The sequence below is a fragment of the Eptesicus fuscus genome, chromosome 4, assembly GCF_027574615.1.
Source record: "Eptesicus fuscus isolate TK198812 chromosome 4, DD_ASM_mEF_20220401, whole genome shotgun sequence".
Taxonomy (NCBI): domain Eukaryota; kingdom Metazoa; phylum Chordata; class Mammalia; order Chiroptera; family Vespertilionidae; genus Eptesicus; species Eptesicus fuscus.
The window spans coordinates 102,957,320-102,980,889 of NC_072476.1; the positions used below are offsets into that span (position 1 = coordinate 102,957,320).

The window sequence follows — 23,570 nt, forward strand, 5'->3', positions numbered from 1 at the left end:
TGTGTTTGTTTTTTGTTTGTTTTTTGCGGGTGTGAAGTGACCATATTCCTCTTAGTAGCAGGATGACAAGGTGGCAGGCATTCTCTTTTAGTGAATTTGAAGAAAATATACGTTGGTATTGGGTTTTAATAAATCTTTGTAGAAGAGGCCTAGAAATATTCCAAACACACTTGAAGAAATGGCTAGAAGAAGCAGTATTTTTTGAATGGATTCTCACCCTAGGGCACAGGGGTAATAGGGTAAGAAGGAAGAAGGTGGAAAACCTAAAGGTGAGGACATAGCAATAGAGCATTTTATCCTCACACAGAACAATAATTTGGGGCATCACAAAGACAACTACTGCTCAGTGAAGCAGAACACTGGGGAGATGAATTGGGAATAGCATGTACCACTACGGTAAGGAAGGGGCGGCCCTTCCCAGGTGTGGGAGCAGGAGATATAAGAACCCCTTTTCTCAGCCTGTGGCCATTTGTTTCTGGAAAGGAAGAGAACGAGGCCTAGTGGAGTTAGTGTAAGACAGTGGTTGGCAAACTGCGGCTCGTGAGCCACATGCAGCGCGCGAGCCACGGTTTGCCACTCTGTTGACCAATGAGTTTGCCGACTACTGGTATAAGAGAAGGAAAGATCTGGTGAAGGAAACCAGATCTAAAACACAGAAAGCTCTGCCTTCTCTCCAGCCAGCTCCTTCTTCTTCCTATAGTCATACTCCCCACAAGAAGAATACAAATGCAGAGATAGTAGCATCCAGATACGCGTCATTTCTTATTCCAACTGGCAGTCTTCACATCATCTTCTTCCATTCTGCTAAATAGGCAGCTGTTAAGAACATGAAAATCAAATCCCACAGAGAGAAAGCACCCCCTTGGTCTGTTAGTGAACTAGAGTTAACATTTTGAAAAACAATGAAATGCAACATTATCTGGTGATGAATAGCCTACACATGTGATGTCATGTAAGAGTCTGGACCATGACTCTGCGCTCTTTCAATTTCACCTTCCTTATGTATATAATGGGGGCATCAAGGTAATAACCACCATGTACTTAGCACAGGGTCAAGTACATAGTGATACCCCTTAAATTGGAGCTATTGTTAACCCCCTACACTTTATCATGTTTATATATTCATTTCCTTTCTTACTCTCTGTGAAATGCACTCATGATAAACATTACTTTTGTATTCCGTGTTAGGTCTATGCATTTAGTTCCCAGCACAGTGCTTTGAACATACACAGGTATAGTTTTTTTTTGTTTTGTTTTGTTTTTATTGTTGTGTGTGTGTGTGTGTGTGTGTGTTTTCCCTGCTAAACATAAAGCACACTGCTGAAATCCAATTATGCAAGAAATCAGTGCATCTGTCCATATATACTCATTGTTCCATCAACACAGCTTACTTCTATAATAAATTATACAGATATGGTGAATGTTTTCTGTCTAGAGTGATTTTAATCCTGACTTAGGTTCAACTAGCTCTAATTTTTTATAGGCCTCTCTGTTAATTAAATTTTAATAAAATATAATAACACATTAAAAGGACACTATATAAGCCCAAATGCATATAATGTCATAGTAGGCCTAGACTTAGACACTTTCTAGAGATGGCAATGATCATGACAATGTGGCTTTGCCTCATGAACCCTTTTAATCTGTTGGATTAATTTCCTCCTCCTCTTTTTCTTTCTCTTCCTCCTCCTTCCTGTCCTCCTGCCCTTCCTTCTCCTCCTGTTTCTTCTTCATCTTCTACTAACTAGAAACATGGCTTAGCACATGCTGAATATGTTTCCTTTCTTACTTGAACCAAATGTGTGCCAAAGAACACATTACTTCAACTCTTGCTTTTCCAAGGTCCTAAGACTAGCAGCATTGAACTCACTCGGGAGTTTGCAATTCAGAAGCTGAGTCCCCCCACCTTGGATGATTTGTATGAAGCCTGAGAAGCTCTATCTTAAACATATCTAGGGAAGAAATGGGTTCACCCACTAGAGGGCAGTAGGACATGTGCATCACTAGGCATTGCCATCTATTTCAAGAATGATAAAAAGTTCTTTTAAGAACCACCCACAGATGCCAAAGAGAGAGCATGCTGAGTTCCTTTAAAGAAAAAACAACTAAGTCAAACCAGGTTACATAGAGAAAGGCAACATGTGAGATTAATGAAATGAGCCGTTCCATGGCACCAGCATAGTATAAAATCAGGTGCCAAATCCTAAATTGTAATGTTGGCTCTTGTTCATAGATCAGAGAATTGTAACGTGGGAAAAGACTTTGATAATCACCTCTTGGGGCAACCTCCTTATTTTATAAATGAGGAAGGCGATTCCGAGAGGCTAACTGGCTCTTCCAAATTCATACAGCTCACAATTTGCCAAGCCAGAACTGGATTCCCTACCAAGAGTAAAAAGAGATTTTAATAAGTTGCTAACCATACCTCTGTAGTACTCCTTGGTAAAAGGGAGTTCATACTTGTGCTTTACATGCCTGGTGGGTTTTTAATACTATTAGATGTTGTTTATTAAGAGGCAGGAAATAGAAACTGAGGCATTTGCCATTTTCTTTTTTCAGTCATCTTTATTCAGCTGCACTACCCTCAGAACACAGCCTAGAAGTCTCTAGCTTGAGTCCAAAAGTGTGCACATGTAAATATCAACCAATCACTAAGTATTGAGTAACCATAGCATTCATGGCACAGTTTCACATTCCTTTTAGCATGATTTGTGCTCTTGGTGGTCTTTGGTTTGTGCATTACAATAGCTTGGCTGTTGACTGCTTTTAATTCTCAATTCCATATGTTTTTCACATGCAAAATGGGATCAACAACATTGGATCACAGACCCAAAGACACAGAAGGTGATGAAAACTGAGCTGGTGGATCCTTATTCATCTAAGAAGCTGGGGAGGCTTTTCAGAGAAAGGAACCCTAATTGCACATGCAACACCATCAATACAACTTGCTCACATGTCTTCAAAATGACCTTTTAAAGAATGTTTTAAATGTCAATTTTTTTTTTAAGAAAACACTGAACCAAACATGAAAATCACATGAGGAAAACTGCTAAATCTCCAACTAAGGCACAAGCAGCCATATTTTCAATTTCCTCTTCCTTTTTTCTTTCTCTTATCAATGCAATTATTTAATAAACATTAAACTCATAAAATTAGTAGACAAGCATTTGGATGTTGATGGATATAATGTAAGTAGTTTCTTAGACCAAGTCCCAGTTGTTGAGTAAAGCTCCAAGATGAAAAATCTAGTGAAGACAATTTTTTGGGGAGTGACCCCAACAACAGAGAAGCTCCTAAAAAACTGTATATTGTTTTAAGAAATAGTTAATCTTGCTTAATTTATACCTTGACAAAGGAATTTAAACCTAACTTCCAAATATATTCATCAGAGTCACTTCCCATTCTCCCATCTCACCATTTACTTATAGCTACAGTGTATAGATGATATCATAACCAATTGTCATAATTTTACCAGCCATAACTGTTTATCATGAGTTACTCACAAGCTCACTTTTAATTATGAAGCATATAAATGCAAAAGACAGTCTCAGAGATTGGATTAGAGTCTGAAGTAAAAGATCTACATATTTTTTTCTATGTTAAACTAAATAGACAATAATCTTAGAAAAAAAATCCATGATGATATCTGATGAATTGAGCTAGTAATCATAATTTATAATTTAAGTAATTTAAATTATTTTTGCAAAGGATAGACTGGATTATATACTATTTATATAGGGTATGTGTTTTCTCTACCATAACAACAGTACAACAACCATAAGTAAAAACAATAGCATTTAATAAACTTTAATTTTTAGCATTCACATAAAAATGTATATGCAGCTATTTTGAAAGAGTAATATTACCATTTGAATTTACTCTACCTATTTCACCTGATAACATCCTCCCCCCCATTATAATAAAAGAACAGTTCTCAATTATTGCGAGTATTGTAATATTAGTGGCATACTCATGTTTATATCTCAAATATGCTTTTAATTTTCTGAAGCAGAGGCAAATTGCTGGTGATATCTTAATGTTTTGAGGTAGTTAATGCCAAAAGGCTTGGACCTGATTTTAAAATGAATATTTCCCAGATGTGTGGCAGGGTGAAAGGTGGAACAGCTAACAGAAACCAACTTCCTATCCATGTTAGACTTACCTGGGAGAATTTTAAGTAAGGGTTAATTAGGCAATGAGACCTCATACGCAGTCAACCTCACAGCTCCCAGAGATAAAAGCAGGGGACCTGCTTGGTTGTAACATAAGCCATATGTTGAGAAAGAAAAGTATCAACTACCACTGTGTCCTTGCACTTTGTTTATCGTGCTCTTTGAGCCAACTTGCTTTTGAAAATTCAATACTTTTGAGAATGCTGAAAAGCTACTCACTAAAGGATTAAAGAATTTAGTTTCTGAATAAGTATCGGATATGTATATTGAAGTAGCAAAAATATATGCAAAATATTTAGCTCATGAGGATGATCTTATAAATATACCAGTAAAAGGACAGCTTTAGAATGACAAGAGGACCCTGCTATTAATGTGGCTTATCCTAGACAAGCTTTGTAAAGGCAGAGCCCCCAGGGACACAAAGGCTCTGAAACTCCATGTGTCTTTAGGAAGCCAGGCTACCTCTGAGGAAGAAGAATTCGGTGCAAATTTAGTTTTCTGTTCAGATTCAGTAGAGACTAAAGATGCATTGGAGCAAGATCTTCTTGCCAATTACCCATTCTTAAGGGTCGGGTGCTTTAGCTTCATGAGATTTTGCCACCTAAAACAGCTGTTTTTTGTTGGAGACTAGATGGTGATTTTGCCAGAAATACTTAGAAGGTCTGAACCCGAAATGGCAATGCAAATAAACAGTACATGCCCCCTTTTTTCTGATATCTTTGTTTAAATATCTTTGTTATGTGGATATGAGTGCTGGTTTAAAGTGAAGGTATTGATGGAGAAGACAATGATGTCGAGAGCCTCTGATCAAAATCTGTTAGCCAATTGAGAAGAAATCGTATTCAACAAACGTAACCAAAAATAGAATCGTTAAAATCAAAGGAAGTCAATGAGGTGTACTTATTTGCTAACAGTAATATCAATTCTTCAAATATGTCAAGTTATTCTGGATTGGAGTCTATTTGGAATAATTTTCCTTATATGGCTTTCTCATTCTTGGACTTTTTAAAAGTATTTACTAACGTGTGAGATTGTCAGGTTATGGTAAGGAATAAGTGAAATGAACAATACCTGAGAAAATATCTTGCAAAGGAAATAACTGATGTGTGTGTGTGTGTGTGTGTGTGTGTGTGTGTGTGTGTAATATGCTAATTAGACCGGACAGCCGAACGACCTTCTTGACGTCCTTCCGGACAACCTTCCAGACGAAGCCGGAGCTGCGAGGGCCGAGCCCCTTGCACAAATTTCATGCATCGAGCCTCTAATATATATATATATATATATATATATATATATGTATATATATATATATGTATATGTATATATGTGTGTGTGTATATATATGTATATGTATATGTATATGTATATGTATATGTATATGTATATATGTGTATGTATGTGTATATATATACACATATATATGTGTGTGTGTATGTGTGTATGTGTGTGTGTATGTATGTATATATATATATATATATATATATACCTGTAATAACTTTGCCAGAAACTTTTGTCTACCAAACGAGTTAGTGTGTCAATGTTTTGCTTCATTTTAAAAGTCAAAAATATCTCTGCCTTTCCAGTGTGCTTGCCTTACACAGTAGTTAGCTATCAAGGGCAACTGAAAAAAGAAAACTATCAGATTCCAATGAGTAGTACAATTCTTGCCCTACAGGGATGCCAGAATTTTTGGAGGGGTTGAATGAAGGTGAAAGGAAAACGAAGTGGAAACAATTTGCAAGTCTGGCCATTGAGCAGTATAGTGTGCACAGCCCTTGCAGTTTTGGGTGTGAGGACAGCTAAGAAAATGCCTCCGAAGCTCTCTTCGGAAATCAAGTTGGTGTAACGGGATAAGACATGTGGCACAAGTCTGTGCAATTAGATCACAGAGCCTCCTCGTACCTCAAACATAATTATTAGCGGCTGTTTGTGTCAACTGGCAGGTTAGAGAAACAATAAAAAGACGAGCTGATGATGATGAAAGAGGCAGAACGTGAAATGGCTGTACTCTTCCCAGTAGCTTTTAAGTCTCAACATAAAGAAAAGACTTTGTCATCTGCTCGGGGCTCAAAGTGTTGACTGAGAAAGCAAAGGAATGACAAGGCTGTTTCTTGGCTGCAGGAATAAAGATAGGATCTCCCACCATGTCACAAAGCTGTTAAGCACTCAAGATGAAAAGACCCATCAGGGTTTAGAGTCAACAAGCAATTGTTTCTATTTGGACATTTGCAACAGACCGCATGACCTCAACATCCTTGACCAAGTTTCCGCAGCAAAGAACATCCGTGGACGGAGATACTAGACTTTGTGGTTAGGGGACTATTTTTTAACCTTATAAAACAGGTTCTTATGACTGCACACCTACGTAAGGAAGGGGAACAAAGTTGCCCTTGAATTTTGCTGTGGTTGAAGCAAGTGGACTTTCATAGGAAAAGACTGAGCAGAATAGTTCTGGATTTAGGCTTGGGACTCCATTGTACCCTTTCTCTTCCTATAACATGCAAGTCACAGTGACTCTTTCTATGCTCCTTTGGTGACTTTCATATAATGTGATTTTCACAGGGTTATATTTGGTAACAGGTCTTCGGGGTACATGTTCATTACTTTGAGTTGAATACGCAAAATAAGGTGAGATCATGCTGAGGATGGAAGACCAACTGGGGCACGGGAAGGGGGGCGGGGGTGAGAGTGGTGTGTTCCTCTGTATTCCTTGGCTTCTGATGTTACCCCACTGAGCATCCGGGATAGAGTTGGCACATTCAGATACAGAGGGAATATCTGCCAATGGAGATGAGCTTCCTTTTCCTCTTTCCAGAGGAAAATAAGTTTGCCAAAGTTGAAAAAGGAACTTTGCATATTACTTTCTTCAGATAAACTAATTATTATTATTCTGTGATTTGATATTAGGTACCTTCCATTGACTGGGTACTGGTAGCACAAATGTGGTCCACATGGAGAAATGGAAGATTCGTGCTTTCAATAAACTAGGGGCAAGTTGAGTCTCTTCCCACCTCCAGCCCAATTCTCTTCTCTCTTTTCACCATAGTTCTCACTTATGTCAAATAATCAAAAATCAGATTTTTGAAAGAATCAGAATCTGCATACTGAGAATTTTTCCTTGACATGAAAATATAGCTAGATCTTATGTCAATGTGTAAAGAAATAAATTCAGCTACATAGTAACCTATCCAATAAGTAAAACTTGCTTAAGAGTCCTATTTCTGAGTTCCATTTCCATGGTCTGCCATAGTTTAATCAAACTTTTTAAGCATTTTAAGGGCATGTCTATTTTTATTTATTTATTTCTGTTTTATTGGGGCTTTTAATTTTTAAAATTGTTTTTCTAACCAATTTGTTTGTATAAGACAGATATGCATGTTTCTGTACCTGTTTAATAACAGTAACTATGAAATGTATGCTGTATTATGGACCCTGGTTTCTGAGCCTGTTTTTGTAAAATATGGAAACTTAAAGTATATTCCTTTCTAAAAGTATATTGTGATACTAAATTTGACATCTATTTGGACTTCATTTATAAAGATCCTTATATGAAAACAAATTAACAGGGTTTACTTTGAATCTTACCCAAGAATAATCTACACTGAAATACTTCAATGTTTGTACTAATTAAATTATATTGCAATCGCAGTTTTTTCCTGACCTTCTAGAATCAGTAGTAGAGGAGGAAACATTTGAACTAGCCATTAAGTGAAACTCTTGAATGTTGCTCATTCTTCTTTATAGATATTTCCATTAATTTATTAACCTGACTTGCTAAAAAGCCAACCACTTTACTGAGAATTTTTTTTGCCATTTTTAATTGAATTTATTGGGGTGACATTGGTTAATAAATTATATACGTTTCATCTGTGTATTGTATTGTGTGTAAAGGAGAGATAAATGGTAACTGTAGGAGATTTGACTTGGGGTGGTGTTTTTGCTATTTTCATGGCAATTTGACAAATTATTTTTAAATATTTATGGTCCTTTCTAGCTTCTGTTTTCCCCTGTCCCATTTTGATGCACCAAAATTTTAATCAACATAAATTATTATAAATGAGTCATTTTACTTCAGGTGAACTTAATTATTTGACAATACAAACTAATCAGAATTGAGCAAGTCATTTCAAGTTCCTTCTTTCAATTGATTATATTAATTAAATTATATTACAAGACTATTTCTTTTGGGAGAAATGCTTTCAGATTTTGACAAATAGATGTCAATGGAAACATTTCTTCAAACTTTAAGTAGAGTTTTATCCACTAAGGTATACACTACAAAGTAGTTTAAGATAATTTTTCTTTGAATGTTCTTCTTTTTTCCCAAAAATTTTAAAGGTTTTAACAATTTTTTGAAAAAATTGAATTGCGTAAAATGAGACATTTGTAATTAGTATGGTTTGAATGTGTGTTTAAATGCAAGTTATACAAAATCAAATAAGTTCAGTAATTTTATTTCTCTCAGTGTTTCTTCCTTGTTAACTTTTGTTTTTTGGTTTCCTTTTTTCTCTTTTTCTTGTACTCAGAAATATCTTATATTCATGAGAACTCAAATACACAGTAGTTGCAATCTACTTTCTACTCTTAAATGCTAAGCTTTCATCATGTTTTATTCAGAACAGTTTTCTAAGACTTGAACCATGACTAGTATGAAATAACGTTTATCTAAAATGTGTGTGTATGTATATGTGTGTGTGTGTGTGTGTGTGTGTGTGTATCCATTTATTTGTCTCTGAGCATTTTCTAAAGCTTTCAAATTGTTCCTAACACTAAGTGATTATTTGAGACCATCACCCACGTATAATGTTCCCTTATCCATCAGTTTTCACTTTCAAAATTGGATCAGCTAGATGTTTTCTCTTAAAGCATTTGTGCCCTTTCTCAAGAGCTTACTATTTTAAACCAATTTAAGCATTGGTTTTTAAATAAGATGTAATGTTGAGACAATTCCTGGTCTTTGTCTACCATGGGAAAACAGATATAATGTGTCAGGTAGAATTCTTGTCTAGCAATTTATTTAAAGATAGCTTATCAACTCAAGAATTAATGAAACAACAAAAATGTTCACTGAGAGTTAAAACACAGATAGCATTCCATTTTCCATGCATAACTACAAAGAACAATAAAGGATATATGTTGGATCTAATATCAATCTGTAGCTGCTTCTCATTAAAGAAGAGTACTACCTTCCTTTCACCCACATGTGGTTAAGGTAATAGTATCTAAGAAATCTCTTCCTAGCCCAATGTTGCTTTTCCCATGTTGCCTATGCTAGAATGTTTGACTCTTATACTGAGTTTTAATATTGCTTTTGTACTGTCTCAAAATATAATGTTTAAGTGCCAGAAAAAAAAAAAAAACAACTTTAAATTGACTTCTATGAAAGTCTCCCCTCCAATGTACTCTGCAAAATACTGGCTGTGTGGTTTACTAGTGATTAGAAATGAATGTGATGCTGTTTTCTTCCAGTGCCAACCTAAGAGGTCTGTTTTCTTTGCCAGCTGTGTATTATGGCAATGATAGGCATTTCCATGAACTTTAAGCATAAAGGATCACTTCCGCCTTGGTGTATGGCCAAAGGAGAGCAGTCTTCAGTTCAGGGGACCATGATTTTCATGAGTGTCTTGATTAAACTTCCCCTTTTCAGCCGAAGGCAGAATTTCTTATTTCAATATCATGAGTTACAGAAACGTAGTTTTATACTAGTACAGTGGTCGGCAAACTGCGGCTCGTGAGCCACATGCGGCTCACAAGCCGAGGTTTGCCGCTCTGTTGACTAATGAGTTTGCCGACCACTGGCCTAGCGGCTTAATCACAAGGAACAACAACAGCCTGTAATTATTGGAATCGAGAGTCTAGGTCAGTGGTCGGCAAACTCATTAGTCAACAGAGCGGCAAACCTCGGCTCGTGAGCCGCATGTGGCTCGCGAGCCACAGTTTGCCGACCACTGTACTAGTATATGGCAACTTAACCAGTGTTAAGTTGGAAGAATCCAGAGTCACATTTTATTTGCAAGAAAAATGCAATAAGATATTGGGTTACTTGCCTTTTGCACAATTAAATAAAAAATACACATACCAATGGTAATATTTATATTTCTTAGCAAGTATACCCACTCTCTAAGTAACTATGGAAATAATCTTTGAAAGAGTTAAGAAGCTCGTTATATATTACTAGAGGCCCAGTGCACAAAATTTGTGCACTTGTGTGTGGGGGGGGGTCCCTCAGCTCGGCCTGTGCCCTCTCACAGTCAGGGAGCCCTCGGGGGATGTCGGACTGCCGTGGAGGTGGGAGAGGCTCCCGCCACCACTACTGCACTTGCCAGCCGTGAGCCCGGCTTCTGGCTGAGTGATCCCCCCTGTGGGAGTGCACTGACCACCAGGGGGCAGCTCCTGCATTGAACATCTGACCCCTGGTGGTCAGTGTGTGTCATAGTGACTGGTCATTCCACCGTTTGGTCGATTTGCATATTAGCCTTTTATTATATAGGATTCCATACTATGAAGAAAGATTGACAAATTTATAATATACATGTTCAGAGTGAGCCTGGAGCTTGAACCTTAAGGCTTAACATACATTCCATATTTGAAACAACTGAAGGATGTTCATGCTTAGCTAATTTGTGAATACTTCAATGCATTGAGCAAGGTTTTTTTCTTGCCAGAAATTCAATATCAAGATGTGCTCTACTGACCCATTTTATTATTTTCATTAAACTGAGGGGAAAAGATACTCTATATTATATTTGGTTACCCTAAAGAAGTTTCATAGAGGTTGAGCAACTGTGGTAGACATTTTATAGGAATATCTTTAACCTTTTGCACTCAGATGTCGAGTGTGACGGTTACTGAATGTATCAATAATTTGAAATATAAAAAAATCCAAATAAATAAGTTTGTATGAAAAGAAACTCCAGTTTTTTATTCTACTGCCATGCTTTGTAAAATCTGGGGTATTTAAAAAATTAAATCCCGAGTAGAATAAAGGAATTGAGAAAAAAGCAAGCGAGTGCAAAGGGTTAAAGTAATTATCTATATTGACATGATGATCATTTAGTGAAAGATGCCATGGAGTAATTCCTCGAACCCTTAATGTTGGTTTTTGAATTTTTCTTCCTTAATTTGTAAAATGCAGTGGTTGAGCTCAACTAGGATGAATTGTTTCTGTGTAATGAAAAGATAAATTAGCCTATGAAACATTAAGTAGATATAAAATCTTTGCCTGGTTGCCAACAGTTTATAAATGTTTATAGGAGCCTCGTTGTGGACTAGAAAAAACAAAACATGTACTAACTATTTATTCCAGGCTGTAACCTTCCAGAGGTGCTTGGATAAGTCCCTCGCTGTCCCTAGTTTCCAGGTGTCATCTGTGACAGCAAGGAATCAGAGAGGCACCAAACACCCTCTAGATTTCAACAAGCTCATCACTGAATCTACAATTTACTAAAAACCCAGCTATATCTTAAGCCTTACATGATCTGAACTTTTCTCACTAAATAAACGAGACTAGGTTTTTTTACTTAGTAATTTTAGTTGATTTTGAGGCTTTGAAATCTGTGCTCTGCATTAGACTTGACTAGAAGTTTTGATTGCATATGGAATATTTCTCAAGATAATTTATAATGACTTAGTCTTTTGCAGGGAGGGGGAAATTTTCACAATTGATATGCCTCCTGATCATAGTAGGTCTAATTTAGGGAGTTGGTTGGCGCATAATACCTTTCTAGTATCATTCTGAATTCTTTATAGATGTTTCTAGCAGCAATAACATTGCAAGTGACTGTCTCTTATTTCACATGGTTGGAATTTAAAACTCTTCCTTCCTATACAGAATGGCAGAATCTCCTTCCAAGGCTCAGTGACTAATGATCAACTGAAGAACCCAGAGTCACATTTCATTTGCAATAAAAATGCCCTGAGACATTAATCTTTAACACACTTTATCAATTAACTGACAACATGGGAATATTGTTCATAGACTGCATTGTTAGTTTCTAATACTTTTAAAGTTAGATCAATGACAATGGTTATATTACAAATTGAGAAAAGTTTTAGAATTTGCCACTGTGCATATCAATAAAGTCAACTTAATCACTGCATTTATTCTATTACTTGAAGTACCAGGTGAGACTGTAAAAGGTCATTTTGGTCTTTAGCATATTGGGGAAGATGTATCTTCTTATATAGAAGCGATCAGGATAGTCTGTGAATGCAGGTCCTGTTTCCATCTGCAATTCTAAATGAATGTCAAGGGTATCTGAAAGAACTGTGGCTAACAGAGAAACTAAATAGCTCTATTGCATTATGCTGAACAGGCAGTCAGAGTCTATAATAGTACAAGGTAGACCAGACATACATTAATGATTAGCCCACTCTGGTATCCTCCTTTTAAAGGTGGTGAGATCATTCTAGAGCAAGCATATGCCTTTAACTCTGGGTGGAGGGTAGGTGATCAAGTGAATCCCTACTGATTTGTAGCAATTTCTTGGCCTGAAAATAGCATTAAGCGGGCCTTTTAGACCTGTAATTCCTGGAGTGTCAACACAATTAGTCCTATAAGAATGTCTATAAGTTACTTCAAGAAGTAGTTGAAGGCACTTAAGTTTCCACCAATACTTTCACACTCTTATTAAGTAGAGGACAAGAAAGAGACTGATAATAATCTCATTGCAAGTCTGAAAAACTGACTGTAGACAACAATGTAGTATATTTGTAAACAAATTCCAAGTCCATATATCACAATTATGCAGAGGTTAAAAGTCCCACATTATCAAAAACAAGCAGGACAAAACCCAGTACTTCTTTGCACATTCTTTATAAAATTTTCTTTGATGTTAAGCTGCTACAATTATTTGTGTCTATTCCTGTTTGTGGCTCTGCTTCTCTGCACATGTTCCTGTCAATACTTTTTTATATCAAAGGCCTGCTGTATCTCTGAGTCATAGTTTATAGAACAGTGTGTGGTCCTTGGACCAGCAGAATCATCACTGCCTGGGAAACTGCTGGAAAGTCAAATTCTCTGGCACCTTCTAGATGATTCTTACACATGCTCAAGTTTGAGAACCACTGGTATAAAAGACTGATTAACTTGTCAGCATTCCTGATTCAGTAGACAGTAAATACCTGTTCAATATCCACAACTGAGATTCTGTGCAATCCTGTGAGCTACAGGCAATTAGCCCAAGGAAACGAAGACTCTGGGAATATAACGGACTTTTCCAAGGTGACACAGCTAGTTAAGTAGCAGAGCTGAGATGTGAGAACTAAGACTCCAGGAGTATAAGGGACTTAACCAAGGTGACACATGTAGTTAAATAGCAGAGCTGAGATGTAAGCCAAGAGAGAGAGAGAAGGGGGAGAGACAAATAGACATGGGGCAGTAGAGTGGACAGAAATGAAACAGGGAAATATGTAGGCAATACAAAAATTACCTAGGTACATTTTGACACTCTTCCTAGACAGTTAAGCTAGATCTAGATGAAGTTTTTGAAAACGTTGAATCAAGCATATAGGCAATCCTATATGGCTTTAAAGTGTGTGGGGTTCTTAAGCTAAGATATACAAACATAGTTCTGTTATCCCATAGTTCTGTTCCCCCTCAGCCAGGTCCTTTCCTTCCCATTTTCTTTACTTTTTTTTTTTTTTTGCATGCCCCACTTGTGGAATATTTTACTGGGCACATGCTAGCCAGGTATTCGGTGGTAGTTTTCTGCTCCATAATCTCCACGATCTTTTATGAGCTCAAATTGAGAAAAGTTTTAGAATTTGCCACTGTGCTTGACAATTACATTTGTCAAACCCAAACCCAGCACCACATGCTTGTTCCAGGGCCAAAGCAGATTTTGTTCAGACTACTGCAGTGAGGGAGAGAGACTGCAGTATTCACGGAGCTCAACTCCATCTAAGAAAGAGGTGGCTAAAAATTTTAAGGAAGAATAGATAGGGAGCCAAGAGGAATCATGGAGAATTGCAAAAGGTGGGACAAAAGAGACTGACTAGAGGCTATGTGGAAATGAAAACTTACAGAACGGGGTAATGGAGGATCACTGGAGATGGTTTGGCAAGGGGGCTGCTACAATGCACAATTTGCAGTTTGGTATCATTTAATTTTCTCAAGTAGAGCTCAGCATGAGGGCAGGAGTACCTTTAGGGACACAGCTTGGTTCAGATGGAAGCCAAGCTAAAGTCTGGCCCAGTGTCTAAGCACAGCGTTTAGGAAGGTCCTTTGCATGCTGTTGTGTTTGGGAGGTAGGAGTCCAACAGCTCACATAGTTTTTTTTTGAGGCTACATTTAATTTAGTTCTGTTTTCCATTAAAGAAAGATGAAAACATTTGTTATTTGAAATTATGTCTAATTATTTAGGAAATTATTTAGATATTGAAAACTATATATTTATCTAGCCATGATCATATAAGCCCAGAATCTACTAGACTTCCTAAATCTAAAGTAGAATTTTACTGTCAAGAACCATGAGTGGAATCATGTTTTTAACAAATTCAAGGATGTCAATGAATTAACTACCAGCTGAAAAATAATTGTTATTTAATTTTTTCAATACCAGTATTTATGAAGCAAATTTATACCCGATTTAAGCATTTGCAAATGATATATTATTATTTTTACAAAGGAAAAATTACTACATTTGCTTTATCATATACATGAAAGATAAAACTAATACAGTTGGTGCTAGACATAAAGCTAGATATTTTTATGTTTCCCCTGGAGTTTAACATCACATTTGCATAGATGTCCACTCTTGGAATATACCCAAGAAACTATAAAAGAGAGATATTAGGGTTGCTACAAAAAACCTCATGTCCTCTATTCAGAAAAGAATATTACCAAAATTTTCCCATATTTTGACTCAATCCTAATAAGTTACATGTTAGTTTATCAGCTCCTGAGAGCATTCTACTTTCACAGTAAAGTCATCAGACCTAATTTTGATGATGATGCTGAGTCATCAAGAAAAGCAGTGAATTTTTATTATCATCTCTACATATGAACAAAGAAATGAGTGAACTTTATTAAAAATAACTTGGAATTTAAATTTAAATTCTAAGATATATAATACTTTAGTTACCTAGAAAATTAAGTAAAAGTTAATCCCTTTGTGTTGACAAAACTATATGTTTCTCTAAAATACTTTTGAAATCTAAAAATCAAGTGTTTGCTATAATAAGGAGAAAAGTATTTAAAAAGGTAAAACTCTCTTTATCATTGCTTTTGTCATATTGCTGTCTTCAAGTTTATTTAACAAAGCCTTCGATGTACTGGAAAGAGAATGGGCTTTGGATCCAAACACAAAATCTATACTATGTAGTGAGTATGTGTCCACCAATTCACTTAGCTTCTCCAAGGCTCAGTGTCAACATTTTAAGAATGTAATATTTACCTGATATCATTGTGACTGTTAACTGAGACATGAAAGCCTATGACACATGAGAGCCACTCTGAGTCAGTTCTTGATTTTTGTGCTACTACTGTCATTAAATTCAATTTACTCCAAATGGGGCTTTTTTTATTTTATTGATTTTTTACAGAGAGGAAGAGAGAGGGATAGAGAGTTAGAAACATCGATGAGAGAGAAACATCGATCAGCTGCCTCTTGCACACCCCGTACTGGGGATGTGCCCGCAACCAAGGTACATGCCCTTGACCGGAATCGAATCTGGGACTCTTCAGTCCGCAGGCCGACGCTCTATCCACTGAGCCAAACCGGTTTCGGCCAAATGGGGCTTTTTTAAAATATATTTTTATTGGTTTCAGTGAGGAAGGGAGAGGGAGAGATAGAAACATCAGTGATGAGAGACATCAATCAGCCACCTCCTGCACGCCCCCTACTGGGGATCAAGCCTGCAGCCCGATATGTGCCCTGACCAGGAATTGAACCTTGACCTCCTGATTCATAGGTCAGCACTCATCCACTGAGCCACTAGGGCTAGGCCAAAAGGTGCTTTCTTAACCGAGAATGTTGCCTTGACTAGAGACCTCACAGTAGATAGCCTTTCTGATCCATGTTTGAGAACCTTTTCCTCACAATTTTAATAATAAATAGTTGCAGAGCCATACATCCATTATTTAGAAATGTTAAAGAAATTTCAGATTATAAGAATTTCCCTAGAAATAAATTTTAAATATTTATATTTTGTAATTCCTTGACTTTTCCTTTGAAGCATACAACATTTTGACATTTCCTTTTACTTTCTGTTTCATTTTAATTGGTTGTGGAGATATTAATGCATCTCAAGGTTTTACAGATATGATTCTAGTGACAAAAGCAAAAAGCCTGTATTTAATGAATACCCAGTTTTCCTGTACTCAGCCAGTCGTTGGACCACTCATTGATTCATTTAATTATTCAGTAAATATATATGAACACATATTATGAACTATGCACTGCTTTTAAATAAATAACCAAAGACCACTGCAATTGTTGTGGTTCAAAGAGATAAGACCCACAGTGATTCTGAAGGAGGAGCCATGGATCCCCACACTCTTCGGTTTGGCCACACAACCTCTGAGGTATATAGTGTAAATGAGACAACAAGCGCAAGGAGCTCAATGGCTTTTTAGGACACTATGAGAGAGAGAGAGAGAGAGAGAGAGAGAGAGAGAGAGAGAGAGAGAGAGAGAGAGAGAGAGAGAGAAGAGAGAGAGAGAGATTTAATTTAGAGATGTTAGGATTTGTGTATTACATTTTACTAACCATGATATATTTCAGCACATTGACTAAGACTATCAGACTATATAGCATTATAATCTATTTTTAGTTAAAACGTTTAGAGAAAAATAACAGACGTGACTGATTCTGAATTCGTGAGGTTCTGACATTTATTGAGCTGCTTCCAAGTTTCACAACTGATTTTTTAAAAAGTAGATTCCTCACCCAGGAAAGCACCACTGTTACTCAACAAAGTAAAGCCCTCATTTTTACGGATAGTGGCCCCACTAAGTGCAGCTGGTGGTAAAGTCAACTGTGGTTCATGCACACGCTGAGCTCTCTTCCCTCCTTGTGCCTGTTTTTACTCATTTACTTTTCTCTGCCCAGAATATTCCCCTCAACTTTAGAAATCCCCACCTATTAAAATCCTACTCCTGAAAAGCTCACTTCAAATACCAACTTCAAATAACAACATCTTTTTAGGATGACTTCTTTACTACTTAAAGCCATAACAGCACATTTTTCCCTCTGATATAACACTTACTATATTTTTGTATTGCAATTACTTTAGTTTTTTGTGTCATTATCCTACTCAGCTTTAAAACTCCGTGAATATAAAGACTGTGTTGTTTGTCTTTGCCCCCTCCAGAGTGAGAGCCAACACAAATCTTGCACATTTGTACTTAATACCTGTTAGCAGGATCATCTTTAGGATTCCTTCTTCTCTTCATATTCTGTTTATCTAAAAAAGGTTAATAGGACTTTGCATTTATTGTTTACATCTACCTTCCCTCTCTATCCATTTTATTAAAGTTTTATTTGTCTTTTACTTTCTCCTGCTGTGTCCATGAAAAAAAATACTTAAGGAGAAAGTTACTATTCAGTACAATAGCTTGTTTATCCTAATAGCCCAAATCATCTTGGTTCAATGACTTGCTGGGGAGAAAATGGGTCAGATGTTTCTCTCCTGGAAATAAAAATCATAAACTAGGAAAGATACTTGTGAATGTCCACCTCCTTAGATTTATTACTCAAGCATTCATCAAAACATAGCACGCCCTGCAATTTCAAAGAAAAGATGACTTACATGGAAATTACAACTATTAGGTTATTTCCATTTGGAACAGTTTACAAAATCCTTCCCATTACTATAGTGATGATGCATCATTAGGTATAATTTGCCCATTAATAGGAGCTGATTGATGTCACAATCACTTTGTAATGTTGATTATCAAGCTTTACTAGTTAGGATTTCAAATATAATTCAGAATAAACTTTACAGATTGCTATTATTTACTAAAAGGGATTTGCTAAATGTTAGCTTTTTCTAATATGTTCTTTAAAAAGTTATATATTTTTAGGTAAAATACTTCCTATTTGCCTAAATTCCATACAAGATTCTTGATAACTTAAGTCTGACTTACCTCCCTAACTTCACTTCTTACAACTTCCTGCCTTGTTCCTTTTACTCTAATTGATAAACAAAACTTATAATTTTGTTTCTGAAAACACCATATTGTTCACCATAATGTTTTGGCTATGTCTTCCCCTTTTTCTTGGTTATCTCTTACTCAGTTCAGGTTTCATTTCCCATAGTTGGTCTGCCTTGGAACCTCAGCCAGTATGAACTGCCTTCATCTTTGCCTCCCTTGTCTTCCATTTAAGTACTCACTATCACTTCATATGTTTTATTGGAATTATCTCTGCATTTGTCTTATATTCCCAATAAAACATAGACTTTGCAAGAGGAGAGCCATAACTTGACTTTTTATCATTTCCTATAAGGGTGCCCTTCTCCTCATAGATCTTCCTATGTATGAAACTGTTCGAAAGCCCTTAAACCAATTTACAATACCACCTGTCATATTCATCTTTTGAGAGATAGCAAAACTGATGTGGTTGCAACTTAATATAAGTAACAGAATTTTACTATAAGAATGTCTAAATTTATAAAATATCTAAATTGTATGAATGGGAAATGTAATTCATTTTCTTTCTATTGATGATATAATTTTCAGGTGCTAGTTTCTTTTAGTGACAAAACAGTGCTTTTTTTATAAGTTTAATTTTGAGATAACTGTAGATTCACATCAGTTGTGAGAAATACAGAGAGATTTTGTTTGCTGTTCCCTTAATTTCTCCAAGAAAGCTGTCCTTCAATTGGCATTTAAATTTACATCAAGGTATACACATATAAAACTGTAAGTTATTTATCTAAAAATTGTCAAACAAAATTCTATTTCTCTTTTCCAAAAATACTTGTATAGGCAAACTTGATCATGCTCATCAAAGAACAGAGAACACTGGAGAGATTCTTTATGAAAAATAGAGAAGTCCTCTGGACTTGAGTTTCTCAGAAAATCACTCTCACATTCACATATATTTGTAACAAAGGCAGTCATTGTCCATCACCCACAAGATTATCAAATTATGACTTACTGACATATGATGTACCCAAAAAATTATTTTCAGAATTTGAATGAATCTTACATCACCTATGTCTTCCCTCTTTCTATTTTGAAGTATACTGAACCTTTCCAGGCTAGCTTTAACTAGTCATAGAGTGGGATAAGTGGTTAATCAATTGATGAATTTCTTGAATATTGAGTTCCTATTTTGTGCAAAGCAGAATGAAACCTACAGATTTCCAAGCTAACTATGATCTACCACGTGCAATACACTCTCATAAATGATCAGTCAAGGATTTAGTAATATTTATATCACAACACGTTTCCTGTTCCCAACTTAGTCTGTTACTATAGCTTAATCCCACTACTTCTCATTCACCTTAAAAAGTCTTTGCTAAAATCATCCTTCATTCCTTTCCATTCTAACAGTTTCCAGTTACAAAATCATACATACATAGGGAACACCTTGCAATTTATTGGCAGTGTTTACTTGTCTCTTGAGCAGGCAAAGTAAATAGCAGCCTAAATATTTTTCCCAAGATTCCTAGCATCTGCCTTGCTCCATATCTTCTGCTTATGACATAAAGTCCATTAGGTTTCTTTTTCTTAAAATCAGACATTGTCCTCTGTGGTATTTCTGTTAAACACTATTATCTTGATGAGGCATTTTGTCAGATGGTTTTCCAACAGGATTCCTGAAACAGGAAAGAGTGAGGAGATATGATGTAGAGGCAAAATAGTCAGAGATTCTGAGCAAGATATTCTAAAAGCCAAGATTCAAATGTTGGATCCATCATTCCTGGCCTGTGTTGTTTTATGAACTTACATGTGAGTTATACAACCTCAGTATCTTCCAATTTTTTTTTCCGTCTGCAACTGAAAATAGCAATACCTCCTTATAGGATTGTTATGAGAACTAAAGAAATAAACTGCAAAAAAAGTATGTCATACAATGTGTAAATGCATGTGTGTATAGGAGTTCATACCTTGAAAGGAACTACCAGTGTAAAGAAAATAGATGTTAAAAGTCTCCTTCACCCTTCATCATCTTTCCTTAGTTTGAGTTTGTCAATAAAAATCGATCTTACTCTATTAATGAGAGAGTGTGCTGTGTCAGGCCGGAGGCTTCCTTCAGGATTCCTGGACAGAATGGTCCCTGGCATGCAGTTCTGGCACAAGTCTCTCTGGTTAGGCCAACTTTGCATGGGAGAATGCAAGCATGTCTATTGACCTCCACATGGCTCATCAACGTGTGAAAGAAAGGGAGCCATTCAGGTCTTGAAAACAAGCCACTCTTTCCCATTGGGAAGAGTATAAATACACAGTTTATCAATCACATTCAGGATGGTTTTTCTTATGCTAGGGAATATAGGTTGAATAATAATAATATATTATCAACTTCCAGATTGTATGGGCTAAGTCAATAGGAATTTGTGGGTTCTGTTCAGGAAGAAGTTCCAAAATCTAGAACTCTTAGAGGAAAGCTTCCCTCTAATAATAATTAAGAAGTCACTAAGCTCTAAGCAAGTTTTAATTATTTAATATGTATCTCTGATTTAATCCTCACAACAAGACTATGAGGGAGCTACTCTTAGGTTGCCCACTTTACAAATGAAATTGAGATGCCAGGCAGTTCAGTGACTTCTGCTACAGTCATTGACCAGTAAATGAGAAGCCGGGATTCAGACCCAGCCACTCTGGGTCCAGAGGCGTTTGATCATCACAGTGCAGATTCCTACCCTGAGAAAGCTTTCCCAAGAGTCATAAAATAAGAAGTAAGTAGTGAGTACCCAAGGCCTACTTAACCTGAAATAGGTGGGCATTTTGAGTAGAATATCAAATGCCTTTTCTCTACTTACCTAGAAACTTTTCAGATAAAAGTATCTCTAGTTGCACCAACCGAAACTCGTGTATTAGGGGGAAAGGTCTCTTGTCTATCAGTTACTAATTCCCTCCATTTTTCATTCTTTCCAGAAAACAAGACAAAAAAAACAAAAACAAACAATAAAAAAAACAGAAAACTTAAATTTTCTTTCCATAAAAATAAAGAAAACTTTAAAAAATGCTGATGGATTTCCTCCCAAACCAGAGTAGTGATCCTGCTATGTTAAAGATAATGTGGGTGTGGGATTAGTCACTCTGTACCTCAAAATGTCAACACATTTGCCGAAAATCAATTTATCAGTTAAATGTAGCCAAAAGATTTAGTTTATCTAAGTGTCCTACAAAGAAGAAATAGTTTACCACTGTTTTTACAGATTGAGGCAAATCTGACATATTACTGACATATGCTACAGATTTAATTTAATACCATAATACAGATGTGTGCTCTGATAAGTTTTTGTGAAATCTAGACTAAGATGAGTAGAGTTGTTTCAATATTTATGGGGTTGAAAATGCAGAGTTAGCAAAGGAAGCATTTTAATTAAAACAATATTTCCCCATATGCTCAGAGTAAAATACAGGGGAATTCTTTTAAAGAACTACTACCTGTTTTTATACAGCTTCTGGGTTTTCAGGCACATTGAAAGAAGTTGGCATTTTATTTCCAATTTTTAAAAAACAATTTTGTTTTAGAACCATCAAAAGTAAACTCAGTCATTTCTTCTCATTTTTCTTTCTCTCAACTGAATTTATGTGACTCCTTTTAATGTAGCCTTTTGTAATTGTATGTTTCAGGTATCCTGAAGATAACTTCAGTTGAAATCGGAGTTGTTGCAGTCAAAGCCATTAACAGCAACTATTATTTAGCCATGAACAAGAAGGGGAGACTCTATGGCTCAGTAAGTATTCTGCTTTTATTTTCAAAATTCACTGCAGTAAATTACTACCACAGTTTTGGACTGTTTCCCAAAGACATTGAATAGCTTTGTTATCGTTCCATTGCTAGTAAATAGAGCCACAGTGGGCTGCTCAGCACAGTTTCAAGGGCTGGCAGGGTAGCTCTTCCAACTCTATAATCTCCTCTGTTGTTCACCCATTAGCCTACCACACAGGCTGATGCTGGCATCCGTCAGTCAGTGTTCTGGATTGCTCACCAGTCAGACTCTCACGGAAGCATCTGGTCAAACTGGCACGGGCACTGCAGACAACTTAGAAAGGATCATTGAGAACAAAAATCTTGAGTAGAAAACCATATAATGTGTATGTGTTAGAGCTGGACATGAAACAGAGACTTGGACGTTTTGTATTCTGTTAATATCTGAAATGGGGAGACATATCAAAAAATTTATCATTTTGTGTGCCATGCAATCAACTCCAGAATTTTGTCTACCCAGACAATAGTGATTCACTCCATTATGGAGCTGGTATCCAGCCGGTGCTTTGGATACATACATCCCGGTATTCCATAGCCAGAATCAGGAAATAATCACTTTAAAATGTGTACATAAACTTCTTTTGTTAATGAACATAAGGAAGGGAGTGCCAGTAGCTCTCAAACTTGACCATGTGTTCAAATCACTGGGCTTATGAAAACACACTCCCAGATTTTCTGATTTAGTATGTCTGGGTAGGATCTAAGAATTTGCCCTTTTAACAAGGTCCTGGTTGCTCCTGATGCTACTGGTTTGGGAACCACAATTTGAGAATCATTGGAACTTGATTCCATAACTGGTCATGTATTTCATTCATATCAAGTCCACTTATAATTAGAAAGTCAGACATATGTTGGGTCAGTACCTTTGGCTGGGGTGGGGGGAGTCAGAGAAATTTTACTTGAAAATTTCCAATATATGTTGCTCTACTAATGAGCCTAGAAGAGTAACAGAGTATTTTAGAAAGTGATTTTATTTAGAGGTTCACAGCATACTCATCTTTGAGGCATTTTTTTCTTTTTCTTTTCAATGAATGTGCCCAGGTCTCTCCTTAATCTACTATTACCAGAATTGCTGGGTAAGAGGACCAAGTATATGTATAATCCTTAAAGAGCTACTGATATGCACACTCAGTCAAAACCAATGCTTTAAAGTAAAGCCAGCTAATATGAGTTTAGATTGAGGGAGAAAATGTAAAAAAAAAAAAATGTAATTGCAATAAAAGATTGAAATAATTTTTAATTGATAAAGTATACTTCTTTAAAAAGGTGACATCAAGGAAAAATGAATAACTCTCAAATAAACTATGTCATAGAAGTATTAAATACTTTATCTCCCATTGTCCCACATTTTTTTTTTCTATCCTGACACAGCTCATGGACTGTGCCTATGTTTCTTCCTGAGCTCTGAGGTTTATGAATTTGTACATTCTATCTCTGTATCTGAAATAGGTGTCCCATGCTTTCTATCACAGCACCCTTTTTAATGGTCTGCAATGGCTCTTATCAT

At 36.3% G+C, this 23,570-nt stretch overlaps 1 protein-coding gene across 2 annotated transcripts in view; it reads left to right on the forward strand.

Moving 5' to 3' along the window:
- FGF10 (fibroblast growth factor 10) overlaps positions 1-23,570 on the forward strand; it is an 81,450-nt gene that overhangs the window by 50,733 nt on the left and 7,147 nt on the right. For both annotated transcript variants that reach the window (XM_054715274.1, XM_008151649.3), the window contains exon 2: positions 21,925-22,028. In XM_054715274.1, coding sequence (XP_054571249.1) covers positions 21,925-22,028 — 104 coding nt within the window. The remainder of the gene's footprint in view (positions 1-21,924; positions 22,029-23,570) is intronic.